The following is a 10,483-nucleotide window of genomic DNA, read 5'->3' as shown; positions in this document are numbered from 1 at the left end:
TGCTTCACCGTAGTCGGGAGTCTGCTGGCTGTGCCTCTGGTGTTCATGGGTCACAGGATGGGAATGTTTGCAGGCCAGGGCTGGAGGACGGCCCTGCGCGGTCCCTGTCATGCTCTTCTCAGACCCCCCTCTATGCTACGTCCTCAGCATCAGACAGCAGCCTCCTCCCCTCCACAAAGCTCGTCTTGATATCATAGACCAGAAGATCTACCTGTCGCAGGAATGCTCACTGGATGGCAGGTCTAAGAGGGCCGCTCAGTAAGTGTCCGCTCAGGGCACAAATAGAAGAAGAAATGCATTCAGAGCATCTTTGGCTGATACAGAAGAGTGAGGGTATAACCTGCACTTTCTGGCCACAGATAGACCAACCAGTAAGCAAAGTAAGATAAACTGATAAATGGACATTTATTCACTGAAGATTCTTTAAGGGAAATGTGGTTATACACTCTTCTTTGCAATTGCAGATAACTAATATAGTGGTGCAGAGTCTCTCTCTCTCTCTATTTTTTTTTTTCAAAATATAACTTCACTATCAACTAGCTGGCCACGGGAAGGTATGTTACCTTCAGACACGCACATTCTTTGTACATCAGAAATTGGTACTCTCCACCAGGTGATAAATGAAGAGCTATATTAGGTAAAATGACTTTCAAAAATGCACAGTGAGGGACGCCTGGATGGCTCAGTTGGTGAAGTGTCTGCTTTCAGCGCAGGTTGTGATCCCGGGGTCCCAGGATTGAGCCCCATGTCAGGCTCCCTGTTCAGCTGGGAGTCTGCTTCTCTCTCTCCCTCTATCCCTCCCCCTGCTCATGTTCTGTCTGTCAAATAAATAAATAAATAAGACCTTAAAAACATGCACAGTGAGCAAGGATCGTCATCCATCCAGTTGCAGTTCCCATCTCTACCTGCCCCATCCTCAAATACCACGCAGAAGCTCCAGGAACTGGGTCACAGCTGCTGGGCTGCGTGCTTCCTGCTGTCCCTTGGCCCCTCTATGGCCCCAGCCTGATACTCTCGATCCCAACAGGGACCCAGGTGAAGTGTCAGGTGCCGCATGATGTTATCTTGCTAATAAACTTCCATGGGGGCCTCACTTCACTCCATACACTCTTTAATATTCTTTAGTGGAAACTTGACCTTTCTTTTGTAGTGGACATTGATGCCCAGGCAGCATGGGTGCCCTTTGCCCTGGACCATCCTGTGAGCTGACTCCACATCTCCTCCCTCTGTTCACCCTCCTCCTCCCTCTGACCACCTCCTCCTCCCTCTACACTCCTCTTCCCTCTGTCTACCTCCTCTCTCTGACCACCTCCTCCTCCTTCTATCCTTCTCCTCTTCCCTCTACCTCCTGCCTCTGACCACCCCTTCATCCCTCTGACCACCTCTTTCTCCCTCTGACTACCTCTTCCTACCTCTGTCCTCCTCCTCTTCTCTCTGACCATCTCCTCCCTCTGACCACCTCTTCCTCCCTCTGACCATATCCTCCTCCCTCTCCACTCCTTTTCCCTCTATCTCCTCCCTCTGCCCCCTCCTCCTCCCTCTCTCCTTCTCTTTCCTCTGTCCACCTCCTCCTCCCTCTGTCCTCCTCCTCCCTCTGTCCTCCTCCTCCCTCTGACACCTCCTCCTCCCTCCTTACTCCTCCTCCCTCTGTCTACCTCTTCCCTCTGTCCACCTCCTCCTCCCTCTGTCCTCCTCCTATTCCCTCTGCCCCCTCCTCCTCCCTCTGACCACCTCTTCTTCCCTCTCTACTCCTCCTCCTTCTGTCTACCTCCTATTCCCTCTGACCACCCCTCCTCCCCCTGACCACCTTGCTCTCCCTCTGTCCACCTCCACCTCTGTCTGATCAGGTCTTCCTCCCTCTGACCACATCCTCCTCTGTCTCCTCTCTTCCTCCCTCTTTCCTCCTCCTCTCTCTGTCTACATCCTCCTCCCTCTGACCACCTCTTCCGCCCTCTGTCCTCCTCCTCCTCCCTCTGATCACCCCCTCCTCTTTCTGACCACATCCCCCTCCCTCTGACCACCTCCTCCTCCTTCTATCCTCCTCCTCTACCTCCTGTCTCTGACCACCCCTTCCTCCCTCTGACCACCTCTTCTTCCCTCTGACCACCTCTTCCTACCTCTGTCCTCCTCTTCCCTCTGACCATCTCCTCCCTCTGTCCACCCTCCTCCTCTCTCTGACCACCTCCTCCTCCCTCTAGACTCTTCCTCCTTCTGTCTACCTCCTCCCTTTGACCATGTCCTCCTCCCTCTGACCATATCCTCCTCCCTCTACACTCCTCTTCCCTCTGACCACCTCCTCCTCCTTCTTCCCTCTACCTCCTGCCTCTGACTACCCCTTCCTCCCTCTGACCACCTCTTCCTCCCTCTGACCACCTCCTCCTCCCTCTGACCATATCCTCCTCCCTTTCTACTCCTTTTCTCTCTGTCTACCTCCTCCCTCTGCCCCCTCGTCCTCCCTCAGTCAACCTCCTCCTCCCTCTCCTCTTCCCTCTGTCCACCTCCCTCTGTCCACGCTCCCTCTCTACTCCTCCTCCTCCTGTCTACCTTTTCCCTCTGTCCTCCTCCTCTTCCCTCCGCCCCCTCCTCCTCTCTCTGATCACCTCTCCCTCCCTCTGACCTCTTCCTCCTCCCTCTGTCCTCCTCCTCCTCCCTCTGTCCTCCTCCTCCTCTCTCTGCCCCCTCCTCCTCCCTCCTTACTCCTCCTCCCTCTGTCTACCTCTTCCCTCTGTCCACCTCCTCCTCCCTCTGTCCTCCTCCTATTCCCTCTGCCCCCCTCCTCCTCCCTTTGATCACCTCTTCCTTCCTTTCTACTCTTCCTCCTTCTGTCTACCTCCTATTCCCTCTGACCACCTCCTCCTCCTTCTGGCCACCTCTTTCTCCCACTGTCCTCCTCCTCCTCCTCCCTCTGTCCACCTCCACCTCTGTCTGATCAGGTCTTCCTCCCTCTGACCACTGTCCACGCTGGCTCAATGTTGAGCTCTGGTGAGGGGCAGGGCATCTGACTGCTGCCACTATTATTATTCTCGAGTCCTTATCCTTCAAGGTGCCTGGCCAGGTGAGCCCATGGAGCTGATGATGGTGTCAGTGGCCCTGGGGACAAAGTCCCGGATGGATGTGGCCCCATTCTTGGCACCTGCGGGGAGGCCTCCTATGCAGTCTCGACAGCACAGTGAGGACTTGGATGGAGTAAATCCTCCCTCTCCTATTTCTCAGTCATCTAAGTGCAAAAATAACATTTTCCAACTTCTTCTTTTGATCCAATATTTATTCTGCACGTGATAAATGAATCCAGCTATGCAATAGCCTCATCCGTACATTGACTCCTTCCAGGGACGCATCAGTTTGCATCGCGGTGATTGTGACTCGTCTGGGTTAGAAATCCCTTCTCCTTCTGGCTTACTTAAAACTCTAGAACTTGCAATTTTTGTCTTAAGCAAAAAGGGGAGTTCCAGCCAATCTTGCTGGTTGTATTTATAGCATTTTATTTCCTCAGAGAAGACAGGAAAAGCGAGCGCTTGCCTTCCCCTCTCATGTGGCTCCTCCTCTGCTGTCCCCCAGCTGGAGGGCTGGGGGGAGCGGGGCGGCACCAGCGCCCCTGTGCCAGGTGCTCAGAGCGAATGCGAGATCGGAGGGGGATTATGTCACTCCTTCGAAGGATGAATTAAACGTGCTTCCTTCCGTGTCTGATTGACAGCACCACCCCGGAGACCGGAGCATATAAAGCAGCGGCTGCTGCCCGGCCGCCAGTGCGGGGCCGACCCCAGCTCGCCTGCAGGGAGGGCTGAGCCTCCTCCGGCCTCGGTCCTGGTCCCTGCGCGGTCCTGGTCCCTGCGCCGCACCCCGCACCGCACCGGCCCTTGCCACCGCTGGCTCCCGCACCGGTAAGCACTTGATGAAATCACTACAAAATTGTGACATCGTACTTTAGTTTTCAGAAGATGCTGTTTTGATTTCTAAAGAGGGAGGAGGGAAAAGTGCCAAACAGATTCCTAATGTAAGGTGGGGGCTTGACTGTCAACTTGGGTTCATGCGGCGCGAAGAGCGGATGCCAGGAAGCCCCGGGGAACCTTCTGGTCATGCCGGCAGTTTTCCTGGCTGTCCTGCGGTCGCAAGGTCCCTGTGGCTCTCCCAGGCGTACCTGCCTGCGAGCCTGCTTTTGGCTGCGGAGTAGGAAGCTCCCGCAGGGATGTCTGTCGTTGATGGGGGCCAGGAGGGGGTCGTCCTGGAAAAATCCTCCTGAGAAAGTGAGGACACGGTCCGGGACATCATAGACTCCAATTCTAAATGTTACTAACAGCCCAGGAGCGTCCTGAACGTTGTTCATGGACAGTACTTGCCGCAGGTCCAGGGAAGTGTGCGAGGACTGGAGAGCCTGGCAGGGGCTGCAGTGGGGGGGGGGGGGCGCTCTGCACAGACGCATGGGCTGGGGTGGCGGCAGGAGGCTGCTGTGTGGCGGGGGGGGGGGGGACGGTGAGGGCGGGGGTCCTGAGGGAGGGGACTACATGTGGCTCAGCAAACTCATTGTTGCTTTGCTTGTGGATATAAAAGAACTTTAGAAGCCCCTTGTGAGTTCTAATTACATTCCACTGCAGAGAGGCTTTGAAAACCTTTCTTGGGGAAACAGAGCCAACATTATACCCTGAGTGCGTGGAAGCAAAGCTCACGGCTAGGGCAGCGTGTGTCCGTGTCCGTGTGTCTGTCCCGCGTGCGGCGGGTGACACGGCGTGCACGCAGCACTGCCCTGGAGCAGCCTTGGACACAGAGTGGCAGTCCCCGCGGCGCATGGTCCTGCTGTGGTGACCCCGTGAGACACGAGGGGACTGCCCCTCACTCATTTGTCCCCCCGATACCCGGGGACACTCCTCTTTGAGGAGTCAGAGGCTGGATTTGGGGAGCAGGAGAGTCCAGTTTGCTCTGTTGAAGCCGGGCCTCCAGCGCTTGAGAAAGTGCGTGTTGGACGGAGCCACCCTCTGCTGGAGCGGCTGTCACCCCTGTCTGCGGGGGACGGACCGCACACATCTGGGCAGGGCTCCCGATGTGCTCACCCCGGTTTACACTGACAGCACTTACATGCAGCTCCTTGAGCGCCAGGTGTTATTCTGACTTTGGAGGCTTACGGGTGACCTCAGTCCTTTGAGAACCAGAACGATCGTGTCCCTCCTGTGCTGGAAAGCCCAGGGAACGCGGTCTGGGGGCAGCCACGTGTCCAGCAGGTGCCTGCGCCGCCATGCGATGTGCCCTTCACAGTTTGAACCCACTCAGCTCCTTTCTCACCGCGCCTGTCAGGGGATGTTTCAGGTGACTACTCTTCATCGTACAGGTGACGGAACTGAGGCGGGGAGGTTGAGGCATAGAGCCCGCCGCGTCACCGTGCAGCACTCGAGAGCACCCAGGCACAGGGACCTGTCTGTATTGAGGCTGCGCAGACCTCAGAGGGGCCGGGGGCCCTGCAGAGCGGCCTCTGCTCCTGGGGCACATTCCTGCATCCCAAGAAGCTGACCGGGTCCCATTTACCAGAGCCTCCTGGAGAGGGACACTCCCTGGGTTTCCCTGACCCTGTGACGCTCGCGAGCTCTGCTGCCGTCCTCAGGGAGCAGTCAGGGTCTCCGCGTGGCTTTGGTCCAGAGCAGGAAGCAGCTCCCGCTGGGGGACCTCCGTGCCCCACGTGCCCGCGGCGGGTGCTGGCGCGGGAGAGCCCAGGCGGAGCAGGGGTTAAGAGCGGACGGGCTTCTGTCCAGGTCTCCTGAGTTCTGGCCCTGCGTCTGCTGGCCTGAACTACGCCAACTGAAAATCCTCAAGAATGGAAAAACAGGCCTGCAGGAAAACAGAACAGCCGAGTAAAAGTGATTGCTAAGTGGAATGCTATGTTTTTTTGTGGTTATGATACACCAAATTAAATTTATTTTTCCTGCATACAGCTAATATTTATTCTATTTAACTTATGCACAACTTTTTTTTTTCTTGGTTATTTGCTCAGAAATGTCTTCGTAGTTGATTTTCTAAACAATGCTGACATTTTCCTGAATTCACGCGTCCTGGGTTTAAGTCCTGGTCACACGTCTCACCAGGACTGGTGGCTCTGGGCCAGCACTCAACATTGCTGGTTCTTCATTTTCTCATCTGTAAAATGGGCATGATAGTGATAGCACTTGGCCCCTAGGTCATTATGAGGATCAAATCATGTGAATATTGAGATGGTGATTAGCACAGAGCTTTGTCAACATGTGCTGGTCCAATAAAAATCAGCTACAGTTACAAGAGCCCTTTTTGAAAAGCTAATTCCTTATCTAGCTTTTACTTCCCACAAATGCACTGGTTTTGATTCCGATGCACAAGCTGTTCACTGAGTGGAAATTCCAGGTGCCACGGAAAGTTGCCACCGTGTGCGCCTACGTAACAGGAGTCTGATTCCCCCGCAGGGTTCGGCTGCGGACGGCAGGATGCTCGGGGCGCTCGTGCTGCTTGCCCTCTGGGCCTCGTCCAGCGCTCAAGGTGAGTGTGGGCCGCACTCCCGGTCGTCGGGGCTGCTCGGGCCCCAGCAGGTAACGTGGCCGCTGCTCCTCAGAACATCTGGAACTTCCATTAGTTATTTACTTACTTTCAAGTCTATATAATAGGAAATGACTTATTTTGGGGAAATCTAGGTATTAGATTAGAGATGCAACTTTCGCTGTGCACATAGGGCCTATTTTTTTTTACATGCTGAATTTATAACCGTGGAAGTGCTTGATGTTTTAGAACTCTTTTCTTCTGCGTTTTTTCCTACTTGAAAATATAACTATTTCCCTGTGTGCTTATTTTCATACAAATGGTTTTTAACGACCGTGTAATATTCCATCAAGAGATAACCCTGGCATTTTTTAGACCAATCTCCATCTCCATCATTACTTTATCATCATTAGCGTAAACGATGCCACCAGGAATCCTGTTGTGATTCATCTCTACTAGTACTTGTGATTATGTCCTGAGAATAAGTTCCGAAAATAAAATTGCTGAGTCGAAGGCTTTATTTTAAGGATTTCTGCTGGATTACCAAGTGGCTCTATTAAAGGTGGTGGAGTTCTCACTTTGATCAGCAACTCCATGGATATGATGTTTTAATGCACCCCCTAGAAGGCGGAAAGCTGTGCTTCCTTTAAACATTCTGTTGAGTAAATTATTTTGAGTTATTTTAACTGTCATGTCTTGGGATGGTCTGCTCACTTTTCTGTTAGTCCTTCAGAGGGTGACTTAAAACCACGTATTTGTGGACTTGAGCTCCAGCACTGCCTCGGGGCCTTACGTGGAGCATTCAGTAAGAGTTGCGGAATACACCTTCTGCAAAATAAAGAGACACCCATATAGCTTGTGTAAGTCAGACGATCTCCATGAGAAAGCAGCCTGTGATAGCAAGGGCAGAGACCCACTTCTTTTTTTTTTTTTAAGATTTTATTTATTCGTTCATGAGAGACACACACACACAAAGAGAGAGAGAGAGAGAGAGAGAGAGAGAGAGAGAGGCAAAGACACAGGCAGAGGGAGAAACAGATTCCACGCAGGGAGCCTGATGTGGGACTTGATCCCGGGCCTCCAGGATCACGCCCTGGGCTGAAGGCAGCGCTAAACCGCTGGGTCACCAGGGCTGCCCTAGAGACCCACTTCTTTGACAGGATGTGTTCTAGGGACAGGGCCGTAGTTTAGCCCCGATGTGGATGGGAGGACAGTGGGGTGCACTGGGAAGGTGTGCAAGAGCCTTGCTCAGGGCGGTGCCTCCTCTCTTGAGAAAGTCCGGCTGCAGAAAGTGCCAGGCAATCTAGACAGAGTGCTCAGTTTGCCTCCCGGCGCTCGCTCCCCACACGGTCCCCCACGAAGCGAGCTCCGTGAACCAGCAGCTGTCTTGGGGGCCCCACATGGGGAAGCAGCCCCAGAAAAAGAGGATCATGGTTTTGCATAACAGCGTCCTCGAGCACCCTGGTGAGAAGGGAGGGGACCAGAGGGACACTGGTGCCTCATTAGCGCACTCACACGCGAGATCCCGGTCTGCTGCCCCACCTGCTCGTAACCTCCCTGCTCTGTGCCCCCGGCAGCTGGTGACCAGGACGAGGACATGGCCTTCGACCTTTTCAGGATCAGCAACATAAACCGAAAGACCATCGGGGCCAAGCAGTTCCGGGGGCCCGACCCCAGCGTGCCAGCGTACCGTTTCGTCCGGTTTGACTACATCCCGCCGGTGAGCGCAGATTACCTCAGCAGGATCGCCAAGATCGTGCGGCAGAAGGAGGGCTTCTTTCTCACGGCCAGCCTGAAGCAGGACCCCAAGTCCCGGGGCACGCTCCTGGCGCTGGAGGGCCCCGGCGCCCAGCGGCAATTCGAGATTGTCTCCAACGGCCCGGCAGACACGCTGGACCTCACCTACTGGATAGACGGCACCCAGCACGTCATCTCCCTGGAGGACGTGGGCCTGGCTGACTCGCAGTGGAAGAATGTCACTGTGCAGGTGACGGGGGACACCTACAGCCTGTACGTGGGCTGTGACCTGATCGATAGCTTCACGCTGGACGAGCCTTTCTACGAGCAGCTGCGGACAGAAAAGACCAGGATGTACGTGGCCAAGGGCTCTGCTCGGGACAGTCACTTCAGGGTACGTACAGCAGGCCCGCGGTAGAGGACTTTGGGGGACGTGCAGCAGGCCCACGGTAGAGGCTCGGAGCTGGGGAGCCGGCTTGGCCGGGAGCTGACCGGCGGGGGCCTCTTCACCTGATGCCCATTTTGGAGCAGGTCAGGGGACACATACCATGTGTGGTCACACAGAGACACATACATATGCACACACGTGTGAGCACACACACAGGTGTGCATGTACAAATGTCACATGTATATGTACACCCAATCACACACATGTGCTCACTGTACACATGCACATGTGCGCACACTCTCACATGCACATAACCACACATGTGCATGTGCACACACATGTACACATGCACATGCCCACACACCGGATCACACATGCATGCATACAAATTGTATATGTACATGTGTGCACACTCTCACACACACATCACCACACATGTACATAGGCACATGCACCTGTGGGCACACATGCAAAATGTCATGTGTGTTGCAGACATACGCACACATGCACATCCAATCACACACATGCGAGTGTACAAACACTGCACATGCATGTGTATGAACACTCTCACACTCACACCACCACACATGTACATAGGCACACACACACACACACACACACACACACACACACACACACACACCTTTCTCAACCACAAATACACAGAGCAAATAGTCCCAGGTGCTTTCTTACTTGTGCAAACAGTCATTGGTTTCCAGTTTAAAGACTGATTTGGTGACCAAGGCATCAGCCTCCTTCAGATGTTCTGGCAACCGCAGGCTCTGTATGTGGAACCCACTGTCCTCTCCCCGTTTAGCCCTGAGACGCCAGGAGAGCAGGTTAGCAGCCATGCTTTTTAAGAAAACAGCTGTTGATTTATAAGAGGATAGTATTATGTTCATCTTTTTAAAAAAAAGATTTTTATTTATTCATGAGAGACACAGAGAGAGGCAGAGACACAGGCAGAGGGAAAAGCAGGCTCCCCGAGGGGACCCTTGGGACTCAATCCCAGGACCCCAAGATCACGACCTGAGCCGAAGGCAGATGCTCAGCCACTGAGCCACCCAGGTGCCACCATACTCATCTTAAAATACATTCATGCTAAATATTTTTTGGAAGATCATTTTAAAATCACAAGCATTCAGAGCCTGCAAACAAGTGTCATTGCACTGTCCCCCTCCCCCCACCATGTGTGGCTTCCTTGCAAATAAATGCGTATTTAAATACAGTTATTTGAGTAGAAAGTGAAAATTCTTACCAGTCATTGAACTCACATCTGGTGACTGTCAGGAAGCTCCTGTGACCTCTGCTGCATGAGCCGCTGACCGCTGGTGGTGTGGAAAGCACTATCACCTATGGGACCTATTGTCCACGTCTGTGATTAGACCATCAACCAGACACCAGGAGCCATCAGAGGCCCCTGCAAAGGAAGTGCAGCCTAGAGTGTCCGACTGGATGTGTTGGGAAGACAGAATTTAGCACACCTGTCTCAGGGCCACCTTCACTGTCTTCCTACATAAGGTCCCTCATCTCTGCCACGCTGAGAGCAAAGCATCAGAAGTACCAGACACAGGAAAACCTGTGGTAAAGAGCTCAAACCTGCTGGGTGTAAAAGCACAGAAGGAAATACTCTGTCTACTTTAAGATCCTATCTTGTATTTTTTAAATGTCACTTAGTCTCAGACATCTGATGCGTGTCCCCTGATCTCTTCCTCTCCTCACATGCATTTCTAGGGTCTGCTACAGAATGTCCACCTAGTGTTTGAAAACTCAGTGGAAGATGTTCTGAGCAAGAAAGGTTGTCAGCAAAGTCAGGGAGGTAGGTGTGTTTTGAACAATGTACTTCGTGTTTCCTTTCTTGTCTTGGAT

General features: G+C 53.4%; 1 protein-coding gene across 1 annotated transcript in view; it reads left to right on the top strand.

Annotated features, from left to right (window-relative positions):
* Positions 1 to 3,517: 3,517 nt before the first annotated feature.
* THBS2 (thrombospondin 2) overlaps positions 3,518 to 10,483 on the top strand; it is a 28,147-nt gene continuing 21,181 nt past the window's right edge. The window contains 4 exon segments of the mRNA XM_055311121.1: positions 3,518 to 3,881; positions 6,420 to 6,492; positions 8,067 to 8,620; positions 10,349 to 10,433. Coding sequence (XP_055167096.1) covers positions 6,441 to 6,492; positions 8,067 to 8,620; positions 10,349 to 10,433 — 691 coding nt within the window. The 5' untranslated portion in view covers positions 3,518 to 3,881; positions 6,420 to 6,440.

The sequence above is a fragment of the Nyctereutes procyonoides genome, unplaced genomic scaffold (genome assembly GCF_905146905.1).
Source record: "Nyctereutes procyonoides isolate TBG_1078 unplaced genomic scaffold, NYPRO_anot_genome, whole genome shotgun sequence".
In the NCBI taxonomy this organism is placed as follows: domain Eukaryota; kingdom Metazoa; phylum Chordata; class Mammalia; order Carnivora; family Canidae; genus Nyctereutes; species Nyctereutes procyonoides.
Note: the sequence above shows the minus strand (reverse complement) of the source record. Positions and strands in the feature narration are given on the sequence as shown.